The 21,877-nt window shown below is 37.1% G+C and overlaps 1 protein-coding gene across 1 annotated transcript in view; it reads left to right on the forward strand.

Annotated features, from left to right (window-relative positions):
- Window positions 1–21,877, forward strand: part of FRY (furry homolog (Drosophila)) — a 134,829-nt gene that overhangs the window by 61,326 nt on the left and 51,626 nt on the right. Inside the window, exons 26-37 of the mRNA XM_010011901.1 lie at window positions 1,825–1,916; window positions 2,119–2,291; window positions 4,233–4,393; window positions 5,102–5,212; window positions 7,205–7,359; window positions 9,246–9,345; window positions 9,650–9,821; window positions 11,593–11,849; window positions 13,344–13,490; window positions 16,845–17,013; window positions 17,750–17,840; window positions 19,024–19,106. Of these exons, the coding sequence (XP_010010203.1) occupies window positions 1,825–1,916; window positions 2,119–2,291; window positions 4,233–4,393; window positions 5,102–5,212; window positions 7,205–7,359; window positions 9,246–9,345; window positions 9,650–9,821; window positions 11,593–11,849; window positions 13,344–13,490; window positions 16,845–17,013; window positions 17,750–17,840; window positions 19,024–19,106 (1,711 nt within the window). The remainder of the gene's footprint in view (window positions 1–1,824; window positions 1,917–2,118; window positions 2,292–4,232; window positions 4,394–5,101; window positions 5,213–7,204; window positions 7,360–9,245; window positions 9,346–9,649; window positions 9,822–11,592; window positions 11,850–13,343; window positions 13,491–16,844; window positions 17,014–17,749; window positions 17,841–19,023; window positions 19,107–21,877) is intronic.

Consider the following 21,877-nt stretch of genomic DNA (forward strand, 5'->3'; position numbering starts at 1 on the left):
CTAAGTCACTTGGTGGGTGCATCACTCATGTTAAGCTTTACGTGGACAATTCTTAATAATTCTGGCAAACATCCACTACCATTTCCACTCTGTGTTGCTTCACACCTCAGTTCACTCATGTGCCTTCCATCCCTGTGCAAGTCTCTGATTTGAAGGTCACTTCTTTTGATACTGGGCAGAAGTGGATTAATACACATTAGTGCAGCCTCTTGCCTCTGCATTTCCCTTTGCATCTAAGTTGAAGACAACTTAGACTTGAAAGGCCTTTTCTAGAGATACACATATCCATTCTACCCTCAGGAAAGGAATCAAGAGAATGTAGAGGTTTACAGTGTGCTGTAAGAGCAAATTTAGCACATGGAAATGTTAGTAGAGGAATACGGGAAAAAGAGACTGCAATTTTAATTCCTGTATTCCTCCTGATACGAAGAAACTGGGCCACCTTCCTGCAAGCAGCACCACCAGTAAACCCAGGAGTGACTGTATGGGTCACTTAGCTCTAGAGAGCATGGCAAGCCTCCATGTCGGCAGGCAGGTATCCAACACATCAGAAGTAACATCCTTGAACTGACGTATGCTATGACTAGAAAGAGGATTACCAGCACAGGCAAGAGCTGCAGGGGTAAACCAAAATGGACATTATGCAGGATCTGCCACGTGGGCACTGACACAGAGCTTGCCAAATTGCCTCTGACACTGTTCCGGGAGGCAGCTCTGCCTGTTGAATACTGCATTATAATAAAACTTTTTTCTCTACATGTGCTTCCTGGAACCTTTAAGGTGTAAAGGGAGAAAACCAGGGCTTTGAATAGGACAAATCAAATGGCATAATGATTTGAATAAAAGCTTTGTCTAGGATGCTGCAGACTGCCAGTTCTGGGTCAGAATACCAGGGAAAGTATCGTTTTTTTCTCACAGACATCTGCTACTGGCCATAGGCAGAACCAGTGTACTAGATGATCTTTGATCTGACTCAGTATTGCCATTCTTACTTTCTGAAAAGGAAAATCTGAGGTTCTCTGAGCTTTTCTTGTTCTGGCAGCAAATTAAGTGCAGTAACAGCTTTTTGACCTTCTCACATTTGTTTTGGGTTAGTGGAGACGCAGGATACAAGCAAGTCGGTTTAGCCCTTCAGCAAAGAAAAGGCTTTGTTGCATCCACATCTTTGAAAGCAAAATAAAGGACAGAAAGGACAGATTTCTAGAAGACAATGAGATACAATAAAACAGTTGACAAAAATGCAGTGCTGTTCTATGGGAGGAGTATGGTAACTGTGTGTACAACCACTGCAGTCAACACATCCAAGAGTGTACTAGAGCAGCATCTGCTAGGAGGTAACTTGAATGTAGCTGCAATATCACCAAGTTCAAGAATGGCTAATCTAAAATATTTTCCTGGGGTCTGAATAATTGTTCTGTGCTTTACAATGCTTCTGGCACCCAAACTAGGTGGTGTTAAGCTAACACGAATGTCTCAGCTACTTGATGATAGCATGGGTTTTGGCACAGGAACCTTGAATATTACTTATTTTATATTCAGTATTTCATTATTTCATTTCCACATTTTCAATGAGGACTAAAGTAGCTGTTAAGAGTTTGCTCAAGAATAGTTACAAAGACAAGAATTTGAGAATATTTATTTCTGTGTCAATGTATAAGCACAGTGTTATGATGAAATATCCAAAAGCAGTCAAGTTCCTTCATGAAGAGCATACTTGAACTGGAATTCTTAAATCTCACTACTGGACTGACATTTCTGAAGTTACTAGTGTTTTATGTATGCACTTCTACATATGAAAAAATGGTTCTTCTTTTAAATTCCAAGAACAAGAAACGTCGAGAACGCCGAGATCTACTAAGACTGCAGTTACTGAGAATATTTGAGCTGCTTGCTGATGCCGGTGTTATAAGTGACAGGTAGGACTACAACTCATCATAAATATTGATCTTTAAGTGAAATAATTTTCAGTGTTTGCAACACTGGGTTTATGTTGGTATGTTCTTTGAAGAATTGTATAATCGATATATCAGATATGGAGGTTTTTATGCATTTCTTCAGAAAGCTGTAGTATAACTACACTGTTACTTTATATTAATGTACAACTTTCCTTTATGCTAGTACAAACGGAGCCTTAGAAAGAGATACGTTAGCGCTTGGAGCCTTGTTCTTAGAGTATGTTGATCTAACTCGCATGCTTCTGGAGGCTGAAAATGATAAAGAAGTCGAAATCCTTAAGGATATGAGAGCACATTTCAGTGCAATGATTGCCAACTTGATTCAGTGTGTTCCAGGTATGCTGCTAAATTATCTCAACTTACTATAAAATTGCATTTAATATATATTGAAGTAATTTTTTATTTCTTTTTTTTCCCTATGCTTTTTTCACTGCTTGTGAATTGTCATGTGACAAATGTAAAGGGGAACATGGACAAAAATGTGTTCAAAAATCTATTAAGAGTCAAATAAAAACCAGTAAGCTTGACGAAGCTTGTAATGTTCATGTCCAAGAATCACCTTTTTAGAAGCTGGGCAAAGAAATTTTCTGTGACCTCTAGGGTCTCCAGATTTTTTTGACATAAGGCCTTATTTTCTTCCCTTTGACTTTATTGCCAGACTCTTCATAAACTCAGACAGGCCTTGAAGAATATAGGTAGGTGCAGAAAATGTACAATATTCAATATAGTGAAAAACATGCCTGAGGCGTTGAGACTGTATCCCATGTTATCTCACTCCAATTGTATAGCAAAGATTTCTCCAACTCATTTCATGCTTTTTATATATTGCAAGATCACTTCAGTAATGTAACATAATTCCATTAGCAAAAAATGAAAAGTAAAGTCTGCTTAAAAGGCCTCCATGTAATTACTGGATGATAAGTTCTGGAGCTTACTCAGCCTATGTAAATCTACTATCTCCAGATCATTTATGACAGGACATAGCAGCATTGGTAGCAACAAATACAAAGGAATTCAAAAGAGGAAAAGTAAGGGAATAAATAATGTACAAACGCTTTCATGTAGGTTTCCAATGTGCAAATTTTGTCGAAGTTGCTTTCTGCTATAAGATACATAAAAATTACATAACAGTTGAACAAAAGAAGGAAAACAGGGCATCCCTGCTATTCTTATTTAAGACAGTAAAAAAATAATTACTTTGAACTAAGTTGGCATCAAGTTCTTAGTTGCTGATATCAAACAAAATACTGAATTTCTTTCCTTTGTTTCTCTTCTAAATGATGAACATTAACAATACAGAGTTTTTCTAGTAGTTACTTTGCCATGAGTATTTGCAGAGGCCTTCCTCTTTGCATGCATTCTCATGTTATACCAGGCATATGACCATGTTGTATGCGTTTTCTGCAATGAAACGGCCATGTTTTGAGAGAATACAATAATAAATGATTCATTTCAACAAGTCGCAGATGTATTTTTTGCTAACAAGACAGCTTTAAAATATATCAATAACTAACAAAGCCATAACATTTAACTCCTAGCAAACAAACATGTATCGTGTCAACATCCATCATCCTTAGCCACTGCTCATATTGATTTGAATTAGTATTGTCTACTTAGAATTTGTTGTCTTCCAGCACAGTTCCTAGGAGGAAAATAATTGGCCAGGAGCAGTTTTCCAGTCTCTTCAATAAATGTACTACTGCCTCTGCCATCATGTTTTCCTTAGGGGAATTAAAACGATTGTTCAAAAGATTTCTTTTTTTTTTACTCCACATGGTTAAGAATTTGTAGATATTTTTCATTTGCTCACTTAATTCAGCTGTTCAGAAAATATTTCTCTCTTTGATAAGCAAAAGGCACCAGGTTTTTTTATTTCTTGTCCCTACCTATAATTGTATTAGAGTAAGACATACATGTTTTTTCAGCTTGCATTTAAAGGATTGGAAAAACAAGTAAATATTTGCCAATAAAGGAATGCAAGAGGCAGTGAAAAGCCCGATCTATAATTATTTCCTGCATGCTGTTTCTAAGGTCAAATGTACACGTTTGTAGAACTACACACTAATTCAGAACTGAAGGTTCTTAGAAATAAGATGCATCTTGTTCATTTCATTAGATTTTTAAAAGGAGCTTAGATACTTTTGGAGTAAGTGTATATTAAATATTTCAGAAAAACTCCCTTTTTGTAGAAATTGGAAATTCTTGTCACCATCTCTGCCACATAGATGTTCATTTAACATTAACAAATCACAACTATTTCTATTTCTGTTCACTTAGTTCACCACAGGAGATTTCTCTTCCCTCAGCAGAGCTTGAGGCATCACCTGTTCATCTTATTCAGCCAGTGGGCAGGACCTTTCAGTATTATGTTCACACCGCTGGACCGCTACAGTGATAGAAATCACCAGATTACAAGATACCAGTATTGTGCATTAAAGGTATTAAAGTTTCACTGTCAAAAGCAGTAATAGCAATTTTCCAGTCAAAATACAAGTAATTGTGGTGTTTATTTCCTTTTATGTCACAGAAATTTGAATTGATATGCTTGATGTGAGCTTGTATATATCCAGTGCTATCACAGAATACATCAGTTTAAGCTAGTGAAGTTATGCATTTTTTTCTTTGTAGACAGTTTTCAAGACTAATTATTTTAAAAACCAGGAAAATAATAGCTTACATACTTGTTATAAGTTGTATCACTTATACAGTTTAAGTTTTTGCACAAAAATACTATTGAAACATCTATGCATATGTATTGGTTTTGTAGCTTGATTTTTGAAGACTGGGTAAAATGATAAAAGGTATCTTGAAGAATTGGAAAACTGGGCTTTATTCCAAAATCCTTATTGAGCATTATCTTAAATTCAGCAGTATTTATAGCAACATAATTACTGAATTCTAGCAAATTCCGCTGTCACCATTTTCACCATAGTTCTCTTCAAAAGAAAACCAAATGGTGACATGGTCTAGTGTGAGGTGTCCCTGCCCATGGCAGGGGGGTTGGAACTAGATGATGTTAAGGTCCTTTCCAATCCTAACTATTTTATGATTCTATGATTCCTTTTAGCCTGGATCCGGGCTCAAGTAATTCTGAAAGGTTAATTTATGTTACTTTTTTGTGTCAATAAAGTTTCTTGTGTTTTTAGGCCATGTCAGCTGTGCTCTGCTGTGGACCTGTGTTTGATAATGTTGGTCTTTCCCCTGACGGGTATCTTTACAAATGGCTTGATAACATTCTGGCTTGTCAAGATTTACGTGTAAGTACTCACCAAAATGCAACACTGATGAATAATTTGACTCTGTGTACCAGGTGAGTGAAGAGTGTGTGACCCTATGAACTGTGTACACATTGTATTTTCAGAAGGAAACAATAGCTTTATGCAAGATTCTAATACAAAGGTATAATTAATTTAAAAGCATTTAAACAGTAAAAGAATAACTATTCCTGAAATTATAACATAGGTAAATAATAAGATAAAAATTACATTACGGCTCAGTGTTGCTTGCAAGAGAAATTCAGGCTTTTCATCTGCTGATAAAGAAAGGTTAAAAATGGCACAAGCTGAAAAATATTTGTATTTCGAGTTGGTATATTTTCATCCACCTGCTTCAAGTTTCTGTGGAATAAGAATGTAAAATCCCATCCTGCTTGGTAACATAGATGCTGGTGAAACAAATCTGAGTGAAAGTTGAGTGGGCAGATCTTCCAAAGAAGTCAAGAGGATAAATGATTCAGGAAAGGAAGATTTTATTTTATTTTTATTTTTAAAAGCATATAATAGATTATTGCTGTAATTTTCTCTTCCATTTATGTGAAGATGGATTTTGGCTTTATAACTACCCAGTCGTATTTCTGTATTTATAGCTGATTGGACTATGTCTTTAATTAAGGAGGACTAGATTGGTGATTTACAGCAAGTAGATAAAGAACAATGATCTTTCCCTTTGTGGTATCTTCCACTTTGACTTGCTGTTTTCCCTGGAAGTCTCATATGAGCACAGGTGATTGTGATTGCTAAAAAAATGCAGATAGCAAAACCTAAAGGCTTGTGGAGCAGCTAGAGGCTACATGCAGTAGAAATGGCAATTGATTATGATAACAAAGGTTGGACAAATTAGAAGAAGGGATAGCTAGAGAGAAAATTTTCAGAAAACAGGTAAGACTTTGGAATGTTTTAGGGATGGAGCTATAAAGATATGTATAAGTGATATGTATAATTGAAATTCCTATGGATGTGGGAAGGAAACACACAGAGCAATAGAAAGGAAAAGATACACTTTTCCTCCTGACATGTTTTCATTATCATCAACAAATATTATATCACCATGTCTAATTGATCACTGCTGGGGACAAAAATCACTTTTTTTAACTTTTCCCTTGAAATGCAAAATTTCGATATGATTGGTGATATTTGTTTCACCAAAGCTAATCACTGTAATTCATGATTAATCATTGTAATGAAGGACTGTAAGTAAACTACATTGCCTATGCAACCAGTTCAGATTAAGATGAAAGGGATCCTACCTGGGCTGTTAACATTAAATATCATTTGCAGTCTTTAAAGTAGCTATCTACATTGAGTGATAGAATATTAGCAGGCATTAGTATTTGGTGTTCAGTACTATCCTCTACTGAAGGAACACAAAGGCACAGTCCACACCTTAGTAGTGCAATGTTTGTAGTGGTGGTGGTACCAGGATTAAGTGATACAAGGTCCGTAGGGAGAGTTGATAGATTGTTTGATGTAGTTGGATTAAACATACAAGTTTCGTAATCTCAGGTTTGCAAAAGGTATTGTTGTTTGTCTGCATTGCTTCAGTGTTAGTCAAAAGAAGGATAAACATGAAAGTGTGTCACTCTATGAAACTCACATGAAGTAGAAAGTAAACATTTAACAAATTAGTTAACCAATATAAATGGAAGCTGCCCAAGAACACCTGTCAGGTATCACAGATTTTCCAAAGGTTCTGCTTTTTTCCATACTTAATTTCGGAAGTCTCCTTCGAAAATGCGTTTCATTCATGTAGTCTTTGTACATATAATTTTCTTTCAAGTAAAGGGTATTGAAAGCTGAGTCACACTTCAATTCTGTTATCCCTAAAAATAATTTATTTGAAACTTTCTGATTTCATTTTACTTATTTTGGATACTTCATTGTCCCCTTGTTTTCCCTGCCTCACTCACAGTTGTAGACAATGAACATACCTGATCTCACCAGTCATGTTTTGACATGTATTTTTTTGCTCAGGTTCATCAGCTTGGCTGTGAAGTTGTAGTCCTATTGCTAGAACTGAATCCTGATCAAATCAATCTCTTCAACTGGGCTATAGATCGATGTTATACTGGATCATACCAGCTTGCCTCTGGATGTTTCAAAGCCATTGCAACTGTGTGTGGAAGCAGGTATTAATTAGTCTATTAATCTACACTTTCGAAAGTAAAAAACCCTGGAGGTTCAGCTAGTGTTGTTGGTTTTCAGCAGTCTTTTTTTTTTTTCCTTGGGTAGTGTCACTTATGCCACTGTGTCCTAAAAATTAATCTTTCCCATACCTACAGTAAAAATTGAGACTATGACTTGCATGATTTATTTTGAAGGGAAAGTTTAATTTCTAGCAAGTTGGGATTTTTCTTAATATCTGAAAGCTGTTAACAGTTTTTCCTCTATTGTATATGAGCCTGTATAGTGAGGCGACTGCTTAAACTACATGTAAAAAGAGCAGTAATGCATCTCACTGCTGATGTCTGTCTTTCTACAAAGAAGCTGCTTCCCTTAATTTCCTTTTTATTATTATTTTTTGAACTTAGTGGAAGGACAGAGAGACAGGTGTAGAGGATAGATTGCAACTAGCAGTTGTAATTACCTGGAATGTCCCAGGCCACACGTGTATTTGCCATATTTTTAACACTAAAATCATAGAATCATAGAATAGTTATGATTGGAAGGGACCTTAAGATCATCTAGTTCCAACCTGCCTGCCATGGGCAGGGACATCTTGTACTAAACCATGTTGCCCGAGATGCTGTCCAACCTGGCCTTGAACACCACCAGGGATGGAGCATTCACAACTTCCTTGGGCAACCCATTCCAGTGCCTCACCACCCTCACTGTGAAGAACTTCTTCCTTAGATCTAACCTGAACTTCCACTGTTTAAGTTTGAACCCGTTACCCCTTGTCCTACCACTACAGTCCCTAATGAAGAGTCCCTCCCCAGCATCCTTGTAGGCCCCCTTCAGATATGGGAAGGCTGCTATGAGGTCTCCACGCAGTCTTCTCTTCTCCAGGCTGAACAGCCCCAACTTTCTCAGCCTGTCTTCATACGGGAGGTGCTCCAGCCCCCTGATCATCCTCATGGCCCTCCTCTGCACTTGCTCCAGCAGCTCCATGTCCTTTTCATGTTGACGACACCAGAACTGTACACGATACTCCAAGTGAGGTCTCACGAGAGCAGAGTAGAGGGGCAGGATCACCTCCTTCGACCTGCTGGTCATGCTTCTTTTGATGCAGCCCAGAATACAGTTGGCTTTCTGAGCTGCAAGGGCAAAATGTCCAAATAGGAATTCTGTAGCAATCCAGGAGCATAGTAGCTGAAATATAGGATGAGAAAATGATAGTTCAGGATTGAATCAGGTGCATTTACAAATGATGATGAGAAAGCAGAAATTTATTTAGTGAAAATCCAAATATTGTAACATGTGAATTGCTCTTCTATCAATATTCTAATTAAGTTAACACTTTAATATGTTTACCCTAACAATTAATGTTGACTGTATAGATAGTGGACTTCTTGAAGCTGTATTTCTTGTTTACACTTTGTAAACAATTTTGATAAAACTGTCTAACATCCAGGAATGTTCATGTTAGAAATAGTGTCTTTTTTCCAAAGGGACTGTTTTACTTGCAGCTTGGCTTAAGAAGTACTTTATCCTGGAAATTTTCATGTTACCCATCTTCTTTCATTGGTGTTGGCCTGTTCTGTAAGCAGTTCATGTTATAAGTTAAAATGAATTGACAGCTATAGACACAGGTATTGCATTTCTCACTGTGGGTAACTCAGTGCATTCCTAAGCATTAGTCTAAGGTAATTATAAATAATCCTTTCTTTCTTCCCATTCACCAGATGGCCCTTTGATCAAGCAGCGTGTATTCATAAGAACTGCCTTTCCCATGTTCTGGTGGTAGAACAGAGAAAAGAAAGATGACATTCTCTTTAGACCATATTACAGAGTAAATCAGAGGAATATGCATTGCTCACCAACATTCACAAAAATGTACTGTTTATTCTTCTAGGAACTATCCTTTTGATATAGTGACGCTTTTAAACTTGGTGCTGTTCAAAGCATCTGACACCAACAGAGAGATTTATGAAATTTCCATGCAACTTATGCAGGCATGTATCAGCTACTTTTTTTTTCCTCCTGTCTGTGGGGTTTTTTTGTGAACTTCTTACAGAGTACTGTTTATTTGCTTTTTTGTTTTGTTTTGATAATAAACAATTAGTTTTGTCTTGGCTATAAATTCTTACAGGAATATTTATATAAAACTGAATGGAAAAATAATAGTTATGGTATCTTTCAAATTTGGAGAGTATACTCTGAAGCATATAGATCATTCTCTGATATCTAAACTTGAAATGCTGACATTTCCTGAGTCAATGAATTTTTGTCTCATTACATGTTTTTTTTCTTTTATAGATCCTTGAATCAAAGCTTTTTGTTTATTCAAAAAAGGTAGCTGAGCAAAGACCAGGCAGTATCTTGTATGGTACACATGGTCCATTGCCACCTCTTTACAGTGTCTCACTTGCCCTTCTTTCATATGAACTAGCAAGGATGTATCCTGAACTCACCCTTCCACTTTTTTCAGGTACCTATATCTATTTGACTATATTCATTTTACTTTTTTGTACAAATGGTAGACTGCTAAGACATTTCCACCTGTGAGCAGCAATTCTGTTTATAAATTTAGCTTGACCTGGTTTTATTCTGGTTCAGGTCAAATCAGATTTAATAATGCAATATATATATCCTAGAGGTACTGATATAAAGTACAGAATAGCTATTTAAAAACCCTCTTTGGGGACTCTATGCTGCTTGTGCCATCTTAGGGTAACTTTGAAATTACAAGGGCCCTGAGCAAGTTAAAGTGACATTGGTGAACTCTGCTATAATGTATTCCTGTGTTAAGTACAATGATCTTTCTTATACATACATTTATATAGATGATACTTGGGAGGATAGAGTTCTTCATTTTGTATAAACATGACTTCAACTTTGGAAGATTGACTGCCTATATCCAGTTTTACTAATGATTCAGATCACTCTGGTTGCATGATCTCTACCTTCTGTTATTTGTCACTTCTACAAGTCTTAGTATCCTTTTCATTTTATCAGAAATACCTTTTCTCAGGATTAATGAGAAAAATGTTAAAGAATCAGACCTGCAGGAGCACCATTAAGAATATGCCCACTCTGAGACTGTGCCTGGGAATAACGACACTTTGGGATGTATCTGTCTGGTTTAATCCATCTAATGTGTTGCTCTGGTTCTTAAATAACAGAATGATTTTGTCTGCAATCGTGGGAATTCTTAATGGCTCTTAAAATCTCATTCTGTTATTTTTACTGGGTCTGAGAAAGGGTAAAAGAACAATACATCATCCATTTCACAGTGCCCAAGATATCATGAGTTATAAATAACTGGTGTGGGGAAATTCTGATGGCTCACTGATCTTAAAAAAAAGCACACATTCATTATTCCTGTTACCATCTATTCATGTTGCTGTAGAGGCTGTGTTGTTTAAAAGAACTCAGATACACAGTCCAAATCAGAGCTGCTTTCCATACATGTAGAATCATAAGGAGAGAAAACAGTGTAGGTCTTGAAGATTTTTAAAAACAGGCTATGAGGAAAGAAAAGGAATGTTAACTGTTCTGATTTTACAGAAGAATTCTGGTAAAGAGAGCTAATGTGGTTCACCTTGGCAGGAAGCCTGTCACTGTATTTCTTACCCAGATTTTGCAAATGTCTTTCCCTTACAGTTCCAGTTCATTTTTATAAACTATATAAAGTTCTTTATACAAACACCCCTGGAGTGGCAGCCAACTACACATTTTATAGGCCTCCCCACAGGAAATAAGACTCCTAATATATGCAAGGTGTTTTTGTAAACTCAGTATAGTAAGTACCTTAAGATTTAAACTATAGCTTAGAAATGTGGAGACTGATGGGGCACTTGTAATTCTGCAGAACACTTTTGTATGTTTATTGTAATTCTCCAAAAGCTCTTGAAAGTCTAGAGTACCTGCCAGTAACTGAATTATCCTTTTTCTTCTTTATTGACATCTGTTTTACTTAATACCTAATATGGGCACAGTAACAAGGCGTGACGTTCTGTTTCTAAGCCCAGAGTACGTTAGTTATTTTAGATGGAAGACCTGACCAATTGCTTCTATTATTGAACATTAAATTAATGTTTTTCTTCAGGAAGCTCAAGTACATGCTTTTGTATGCTTGTGGTTTGCAAGGTAAAAACCATCAGGTGGCCTACCGAATGTCAGAAATTTGATTTCAATTGTGTGTTTAAAGTTTCCTTCATAAACTAATACGTTGGCCTTTTCAACTTTTACAATTTTAGAGGTAAGCCAGCGATTTCCAACAACGCATCCAAATGGAAGACAGATCATGCTTACCTATCTGCTACCATGGCTTCATAATATTGAACTTGTAGACAACAGGCTGCTGCTCCCTGGTTCAAGCCCTACTACTCCAGAAGATGAACTGAAAGACAAAGATGGGGAAATAGCAGTCACAAATGGACTAAAAGGCAATGGCTGGGGCTCTCCTGAGGCCACCTCACTGGTTCTTAATAATCTCATGTATATGACAGCCAAGGTAAAAAAGCAAAACAAAGAAACCAACCTGTAAAACAATTTCTGAAATATTCCAACTTAGGTCTCTTAAGCAAAAGGTATTTAGGTTTCTTCTCTCTGATACAAGACATTTTGCATGGGAACATTCTGTACTAATGAGACACAACCTTGTTTTTGAAGAAGTTCCTTCGCTTTTTCTTTCACGGTCAATCCTAAAACTGTTCTCTTTCAAAACATGAACAGTGTTTTACCCTTTTTCTTAAAAAAAACCCAAACTACTTCATAGTGAGAGCATGAAGGATTACTTATAGAGGAACTAAGTTCAGTTCCCTCCTTTGTCACCTCATGGGTTAATGTCTAAGGCAGCAGATGAAAGTTTATTTGGGGATGAGAATAAGCACCTGGAATTTGTCCTACTGAAGTTCATATACTTTTTAGGAAACACTTAAATATTCTTTAAGAGAGCGGAAAGGAAAAAAGTGTAAATTTTTAAGGTGCTAGTTAAAGCATTCTTTTGTAAAAGGGAAGATATTTTACGTCCAAGGTCCTGATGAAGGACCAGGAATTCCTTTTTTCCCGATTACTTTTTCATGTAAAATTCCTAAGCAGCTGGTGGAGAAGGTACTGGGAATCCATCTTTTCCTTCTCTTTGCTGAGTTGCAGGCACTAGTGTGCCGTGCCTGAGCTGGCACTGCTTTTGCCAGATTCAGTGTATATGTCTAAACTGCTAAATGCATAAACTGCAGGAAGCAATGGCTGGTACCTATGTCATTTGGGACAGAATGGTTCACATTTCCTAACTTGCTCAGGGTTAGTCCTCTCTCACGCAGAACGTGTGTATCCATGCTACATAGCAGTAGATTCTGGATCTTGCCTCATATTGAGGCCCTGTAAGTAAAACATCATTATTAATTTGTGTGCATTTTGTCATATGAGCATGTCTCATACAGTAATGTGGGGGCTGTACTTCAGCCCACCAGAATGTTTTTTTGATACTTGTTGCATATTCAGGGCATGACACTAGCTCATGAATTATCTGATGGTATGGAATATCTAGGATACTGTTAGCAGAATTTTATGGGTTCAAAACAGCTGTGATGCACTTTACTGCCTAGCAGCAGCAGTTAGAGTAAGTTGCTTCCAAAACCACACAAATTTTTTGTTCCAGAGTGAACAATACACTTTCTTCAAACCATATCAATTGACCTAGCATTGAGGCTGTCTGTGTGATAGAGGGACTGGCACTTGGACTGGTCAGTGTAGACGACAGCAGATGTAGATGCCAGCAACAGCGTAGATGTAGCTTTTTTTGTGATTTAAGTCTGTGGATCTGAACCCAATTACTTTTAAATAGAATGTATGCTGTGAAGTCTGACAGGTAGCTTTTAAAAATACTGGTTTGTCACTTTTTACAGTATTTTACTCTTGGTTTTGCATGAGAAAATGCTCTCAAAGAGCGTGTCTTAGTTTGGAGTTCTGCATATTTCAGGAAATGTATGTTTATGATCCTTTGCAGTATGGAGATGAAATTCCTGGACCAGAGATGGAAAATGTCTGGAATGCTTTGGCCAACAATGAAAAATGGAGTAACAACCTTAGGATAACACTGCAGTTTCTCATTAGTTTGTGTGGTGTTAGTAGTGATACCATCCTTCTACCTTATGTAAGTGTTTGTGCTTTATTTTATCTACAATTGGTTGCACAGGTTTTAATGAAGAAAACACCTATCAATCACCTGCAGAAAATTAATTTGTGTTTCAAAAAAGAGAAATACCAACATACTCCCTCGCATACTGTACAAATTACATCATGGGAATAAATGAGCCAGGAAACTGAAATTCAAGAAAGGAGCTGAGCAGTGGGAGTATCAGTCTCCATGAGCAGAGCACACCTCATTTCAAGCAAGACATGGGCTCCTTTCGAGCAAAGAGCAACTTTGCATGTCTGTGTAAGGGGCCAGTAATAGGGACTGGCCATAAATTGCCAGAATGAATGGGAAAAAATACTAGAACTATTTTTTCGTGTCAGAAATGCATAAATGTAGGCAATCTCTATATCTTTAAAATTTTATTAAAAAGGCAGAGTGACTGTTCAGAGGTAACTTGCATGAAAAAAGAAGCAAAAATATTAAATGCTTATAATTTTTCACAGTTATCAATTAGCTACATTCTTTCCTCCTCTAGCAGACTAAGGCGCTCTGTGGTTCATCTCAAGAGACATAAGATAGCTAACCATCATAAGCTCCTTACCATACCAACTTTTGCCTTTGCATGGCTGTCAAGAATTATATAACTGTTCCTGCAATGTGCAAGTCAAACTGTGCAGGATATTGTTATTATTCAAGTTAAAATAAAATCAGGGCTGTCTGAGAAAAGCAAGATAGTTCCATTCCCATGTTCCTCATTGCTCAGTTGCTGGGTGAGACAGAATCTAAATTTAGTAGATTTTCCAGTACAATTACAGTATGCTTTCTTATTAGTCTCTTTCTATTGATTTCCCTGAAATAAATTTGAAATTAGTATTAATGTGATTAAACTCATATAAAAAGTCTCATAAACATATTTCATTTACATTTGCTGAAATAATGTTTTTCTTCAAGTGTTTAGGATGACTGCTATGCATAGTAGAATAAAGGAAATATAGAAGCTCATAAAAATATTCAAGACGTTGTACCATAGAAACTTTTTGTGTTGTACCATTTGAAAGTGGAGTTGATGTAAGAACAAGCTCAAGATTTATATGAGAGAACAAAAGGGTTGATCCCAAATGTCTTGAGGGTAGTGAAGAACTTTCCATCAATTGTGAGGGTGATAGAAGCTCTCCATTCAGTGTTGCCCATCTTTGAGTAGGAGGTCCTACTCAAGGTTCTTTCTAACTTTCTAAGTCCTCCCAGGTTCTTTCTAACCTGACTGATCCTGCAACCTATGACAGACTTGGGATCAGGCTCAAAGGTGGCCTCCATCAGGAGGAGCTGTCCTCCTACAGGACAATACGGTCCTCTTACTCCACAAAGACAGCAGTCTGTTTTAGCATCTCCAGCTTCATCTGTTCAGCATCTGCTATTTTGCCTGCAGGACTTTTCTGCTTATCCTCCCAGGCTTCTAGTGGCTGTTAACAAGACAATCAGGATTTCATTGGTGGTTACAGCTGAGAAGGTTTCAGTGTTTTCTGCCACCCGGTTAGTCTGTGATTTGTAATGCTGAGTTAAAGTCTGATTCACAGATTTTGCAAAATCTGAAAAAGTTTTCTGTGGGAAGCCTGTCTGTGCTTATGAGTCACCCTTAACTGATAGCTTTGACTGGAGTAGGAAAATACACTGGGCTCATCACACTCATCTGTTCAGTGTTTTGATAATGCCCTGGAGTTTACAGATAAGAAATCATACCTAACTCTGCTGACTACACAGACTGCTGATACCGTAAACATGTATCTTCCATGATCATGTAGATAACACATACGCATTAGGTAATAAAGATAATTTGTACAGTTTATCAGCGCCGTTCCAACTCACCTGGGCTCAAAAGGTCATGCATTTGCAAGATTGCCACTCTACCGGTCTCCTTTTGGAGCCCCCTGTGTCCCAAGGCAGTCACCAGCTGCTTCATGCCTTCAGCCATCTGTTCTGCCTATGTGGGTCCAAGCTAAAAGCATGCCTGACTTTTTTTTTTTATATTATTTACTTATACTTAGCTAAATTCATTGCTTTGTCTCTTAGAGTTTCTTTAAGCATTTTTTCCCAGTGCCCTAGTGCAAAATGCTGAGCTGTCCTTTCTTTCACACACGTACTGAAAGATTTCATGGAATATTTACGGTTCAGAAACCTCTTCAGCAAAGACTTAGTGGCGGGGACATGACCCCTTCTGGAACGAAAGAAGGTGGAAGTGTCACTGTGAGCCGAATTAGAAATGAGCTCTGGAAAGGAGTTGGATTTGGATCTGGAAGGTCTCTGGGAAGTTTTTTTGTACAGTAGAATGTAAGAGACTTTGAATATGTACATCTTCTCTACTTTAAGCAAAAGAAAATGAGAGGAAAAAAAGAGGGAAAAGTCAGGAAGTTATTTTAACAAAAGTATTTAAGAGTGTAAGAATAGCAATACTTGGTGAGGCCAACAGGCAGTTCAATCCAGTGTATCAGCTCCACTATCACCATCTGTTTAGGGACATCTTTAAAAACAAGAAGGCAAGCACAGAGGGATGCTTTCCCATATGGTTTCCCAGCTTCAGCAGTTTATGAATCAAAAGGTTTTGAGCCATACTGAGTCTATGCTTTTAATAGGCATCAGGGTTTTTTTCTGCAAGAATTCAGATTAATTCCATCTCAGTATCTCAACAGCCCTCGTTGCTGCAGTGCATATAATAAAGTCTGAGGTCTTGTTAAAAGATTTATAAAAATTCCCAGAATTTCTGCAATCGATACTCTCAGATTTTTCAAACCAGGATGCATGAAGTCTGTATACATAATCACTCTACCTTTTTTCTATGTTCTATTATTTTGGTTACAGATCTAAGTAGCTACTCAGAGCCTGGCTTCTATTCTGGCTATCTCTTTCCCATCAACTGTATCTGGAAATATACACATGAAGTTTTAGGTGGATCTAGCTTTCTAGATGAGAAGTTTGCTCCATTCAAGAGAGTAAAATCCATCATGTGGAAATCGCATACTGAAACTATAAATCCTTGAGTGTCATTCAGAGTTAATGCTGATATCCTTAAATGATAGGTACAAAATTAGGTGGGTTTTATACGTGTGTGTTATATGCTTATACACATAAACAGCTCATTTGTGGAAGGTAAGCAAAAACTTTGGCATAATTAGATCACAGATTCACATTGCTGAAGAAAATACCTTGATATCAGAGTGAGCAGTTTTATTTCGACATGAACAAGATGGATGCGGTTGTGTGGTTGTGTTGACCCACAGTAACATTTGCCTTCTAGCTCTTTTCAGTAGCGTAGTGTAACGTGTATTGGTTTCTTCAGAAGTGTACTTTGAACTTAACCGTTATTTTCTTCTCTAGATAAAAAAGGTTGCAATATATCTATGTCGCAACAACACTATTCAGACAATGGAAGAGCTTCTTTTTGAGCTGCAGCAAACAGACCCGGTGAACCCAATAGTTCAGCATTGTGATAACCCTCCATTTTACCGTTTTGCTGCCAGTAACAAAGCCTCAGCTGCAGCTTCTGGTATGACCTAAATATACTTTTCATTTATGCTTTCCTGCTCTTTTGAGTCTTCATCTCTTAAAAAAACAAAAACCTCTTACTTTTGTACCCATTCGGATTTGTGTATATGTAAAGTGCAAGTTTCAGGGCCCTGTTGCACATCTAAATTACAGTCCTTTTTGATTCTTAATGTTGTATATACTTTGTAAACATATGCTTTATTCTCTCAACTATTTTAATAGGATATTACCAGTGCTGGTGAACTCACATGAGGTGGTTCTTTTACCACTAGTTTCTCAGAACAAGAAGTCACCATCAATGCTGTCATCACAGCAGACACACCAAAGCAGCAGTTTCCTGAAAACAGAGAGCCTCAGCTGTGTGGCGATTCTATTTTCAGAGCCTAGTGCTGTTTCCAAGCTGCAGTAGTCAAAGATGCTTAAGAGACCAACCCCAGTTTAACCTTGTCAGTGTTTTGCCAAATTCTTGAAAAACAATAGTTTATGTCACCTGAGAATGAGCTTAGCTTAAGGAGTGGAAGAGCATCAATTATGTTAATCAACCCCTCAAAGCATGTAAACTTTATGTCATTAGTCCTCATTTGTAGAGGTAACAGTGTTCATTCATACGTGCAAATACTTGCAGGATGATCACTTTGACTGCGGCTGCTAAGAAAATTTAAGTCATGGGCTTCCTTTGCTTTGTAAATACTGTCTGCTGCATGTAACAAGTGTTCTTCTTGACATCTTATATACAGGAACCACCTCTAGCAGCAACACTGTTGTAGCTGGCCAAGATAGTTTTCCTGATGTAGAGGAGAACAGAATGGTGAAAGAGACTGATGAAAGGTTTGTGGTTTGTTTGATTTGTCTTTTTTTTCCCCAAATGTATGTGTTTTCCTAGGCTAAGGGTGAGATGTTGGGCAAAGTTCTGTATTGTTTTGTGAGGAACTCTGATGCTCAGACTGATCCTAAGCAGCATTATCCCAGTAAAACCATCTTAAAAAAAAAAGCATATATAGAAGTCAAAAAAACCCCAAACCCTATTTGTGTGATTCTAGTTCCTGATGTTGTTTAATAATAAATTGCAGAGGAACATTTGTTTAATACATTGAATGAATTGCGCTAAGTACATTATGGTTTTGTAGGAACTATCTGCAAAGAAAGAAAGTCACGAGTGTGTACCAAGTAATGACTACTAAAATCTTTATGAAAAATCAGGTTTGATCATATCTTTTGATTTCACGGAAAGTGAGTAAAATGTAGTATTAAAATTAAGCCTTATGGAAAAAAGCTATGTCAAATATTTTGCTTAGAAATCATACATACAATTTCAACTTTTGCTGCTTATGGTACATACTGACAAACAACGAAGGAGTAAATACAAAGCTTAAGGGCCACCAGATCCCTGAGCACAGACAGATATATATATATATTCTCTCACTCAAACCCAACGAAGGAGATCACCACTAAAAGTTAGCTTATCATGGATCTGTGGCAGATTTGAGGACAGCTAAGAAGAGTTTGTTCTGTCTCTTGTATCCCTTAACTCATCTGCTAGATTAGCTCTGGCAGTTGCTGGATTTTCCTACTGAAGGGTGATCTGCTGTAGCTTTTGCTGTTTGATACTCGTACAGGCTTGACTTTGGACTATTCAGTCAGTTACTGCATTAGCAAGTTGCCAGAATTTTACCCATGAACAGGGGCTGTGACAAAGTACTAGCTGTGAACAGTTTATATGTCAGTTAAGCCTTAGCACAGTTTCTTACTTCAAGAAAATCACACCTTTGCAGCATGAGAATTTTCCATCTGCTAAATTTTAAAAGCTTGTAACTCTGGAGCACACCATTAGAACTTCTCAGAAACGGGCTGCAAAAATCCTCTTTTGTAGAAAGAAAGAGCCTTACATTCACATTACTGTCTACTGTAGTATAAAAGTACATGCTTGAGGAAATGCTTTTTGTGTAGAGTAAGCAGTCAGATGTTCAATGTCAGTCTGTGTTTTTAACAAAGATTTTTCTTCTATTTGAAGGTTCAGTAATGTAATCAGAGCACATACTCGACTAGAATCAAGGTACAGTAATAGCTCCGGAGGATCTTATGATGATGACAAAAGTAAGTTCTATTATTCAATTTGATGAAATTTCTGGTGTTTTGGTATGAGAGGAAAACCTGACTGGTGGAGGCTTTCTGTTTAAGTTCTGTTTAAACAGTAACGTAGCATCACCGTATGGAGAGTATCCTTATTTTACATTCATACATCATATTATTTCCTTTGTTTAATCTGAGCTTAGTCAAACCTATTTAAAGGACAAGAGAACTTCACAGAAGGCAGCAGCGGAGAATCTTCCAGAGAGTAAGACCTTGAACCATTCATATATGGCAAGGTGAAAGATTTCCAAGACCACTACAGCGAGTACTTTGAATTGTGCCCTTCACTAGTATTTCCCTCCAAATCAGGTGCTGTTATATGAGCCTGAAGAAGAGATTCACGAGTTTCCAAAAATGAGGTCTTTTTTCCTCCTTAGCTTTTCTCTGCTACCTGCAAGCAGTTTCTGGCTGCACTGTGCAAACCTGTGTTTGAGGGGAGAGTGAAATAGGGCTCCGGAGCATGCTTATTGTTCTTTATGTATTTCTGCTAAACAGACTATGAGTGGACACTTGATGCTCAGCACAGATTCCAAAGAAAACTGAGATATTTCTCTCACTGTATTGAAAAACAGTGTAAATTCTCAGATCTTGATGGTTGGACTTTGTTTCTGGAGTGAATTGTACAGAAGCCAATCTACAGATTTTAGTTAGGCCCTAACCAAATTTAAAAAAAGCAAGACCTATTTATTGACTTTCATCTCTGGCTTAATAAAGCCTGGTCAAATAATATAGAGGCCATACTGTCTTGTCCTGGTGCTACAGACACCATTTTGGGGCAGTATTTTGACATAAAAAGTAAAGATTTTACATATTCTTTAATCCAAGTAGATTTTCGGCAATACTTTACTGCAAAATATGGAAACACCGTACAACAGGATAATTTAAAGTATTTAGACAACTATTTTTCATAATTACAAAGAGCAATATTTACAATATATTGTCTATGTACATACTGCAGTGTTTAAATATACTAAAAAGTGTGCAACATATTAAACTCAGTGGTGTTCAGCACACTTGTCTTGTTTTCTTTACACCTTTGCAGTGCTGCAGCTACTAAAAATTCTTCAGCAGATGTTAACTGGAGCACCAGTGCTAATCTGATCTGCATGAACAGTCTTTCAGAACAGAACAATGTTTGTATTGTCAGAACATTCTTCACAAGTAGCTGGTTTTGACAAGAGCTTAGAGTAATAAAAGGTTAAAAAGTACTGACATTTTATTTGCTCTTTGGAATGTCTCCTCAAGCCAGTGCCCAAATGTTTTTCCTGTCTATACCTGCAAGCTTTATAGTACTATGAATATTTATGCAAGGTTTGCTTTTCACAGGGGTTCCTTATGCAAATACATGAATACCAAGAAGTAAAATAAATAGAACTCTAAAATGAAAGAGTAATTCTTATACCATTTGTCATTCCACAAGATAAATAATGCAATTTCAATTAAGAAAGAGTAACTTATTCCCTCTGGCAGGCAGCAGAAGGAGTTGGTGGTATGGCTTCTCCTCTCCAGTCTACTTGAGCATACATAAATTGCGGAGGATATAAATAGGGAACATAACTCTACAGCACAGAAACTCTTTTGTTCAGGCAAAGATTCCATGTTAAGGTGCAAAATGCTTCTTTTTTTCTCAGTCTGCATGTAAACCTGTGAAAACATGAGTGTGTAGTCAGTCTTAGCATGGACTTCAAGAAGCAGTTTTATGTGAAACACTTAATTGGTAGTTTTTATGTGAAAAGTATCTGTCAAACATTGTCTGGTTAATCCTTAGAAGATAAATATGTGAAAATGCTATACTTTGCTACAGTATTAGGTCAGTTTATTCTTTATCTGTAACTAATAAATCATCCTCAAAAGGATGACAGAAATAAGTAGAGGTATAAACCATAAAGATCTAAAGTGCTCCTTGGAAGACTAACACTGAAGAATGGGAATGATAAAATTGGCATTTAAGTAATAATTGGAGGAGCAGCTTCTTCATTGAAGGGCTCCTGAAGATCTGGAAACCTGGAGATGATTTGCCAAAACCAAGAGCGATGTGCTTTAGAAGACATTAGCTTTGATACTGTTGTAGGAATCAAACCACTTGTTTCCTGTGGCAAAGCCGCCAAACATCAGATACAGGCTGTTAACAAAAGGACATTGCTGAGATTTTCAAACCTACCTAAATACAGAGGTGTAATAATAATAAAAATAATGCTCTCATTAAAAATTCACAAAGGGCAATGTTTGGATATATGTCAAGGAGAGGCCTGGAAAGGATACTTTCCATGGCAGTGTATCGCAGACTGTCAGACCTGAGAAATAAAAACTGGCCAATGGGAAAATCAGGAAGAATGAGAGAGAACAGAATAGAGGAGAGATGATAAAAGCTGAGAGAAGACAGAAAGTGGTGGAAATAACTTACTTGACCCACATCATTGTAGATAAACAGGTGGGAAAAAAATCCTATTGCTCATTAACATACAGCAGCTGTCATACTGAAGCAAAGTCAAATTAATCTTTAAGAAATTCGAGAGATAATTCACCCCTGTTGAAAGAAAATTACCCTGAAGATGTTTTTAGGATTTCTTATGCCTCATTCCTAATTCGAGACATTTAACTTCTGCCTTTGTAGCATTGTTCAGAATGTGTTGCTGGTACATGGCTTCTTGCAGCAGATGGCTTCTGACAGCAGCTTTGTTAGCTGAACTTTTCTCTCATCTTTGAAAAGAAAGTCTGTTGCTTGGTGCTTTGTG

Source organism: Nestor notabilis, unplaced genomic scaffold (assembly GCF_000696875.1).
Source record: "Nestor notabilis isolate BGI_N333 unplaced genomic scaffold, ASM69687v1 scaffold30203, whole genome shotgun sequence".
NCBI classification, from domain to species: Eukaryota; Metazoa; Chordata; class Aves; order Psittaciformes; family Psittacidae; genus Nestor; species Nestor notabilis.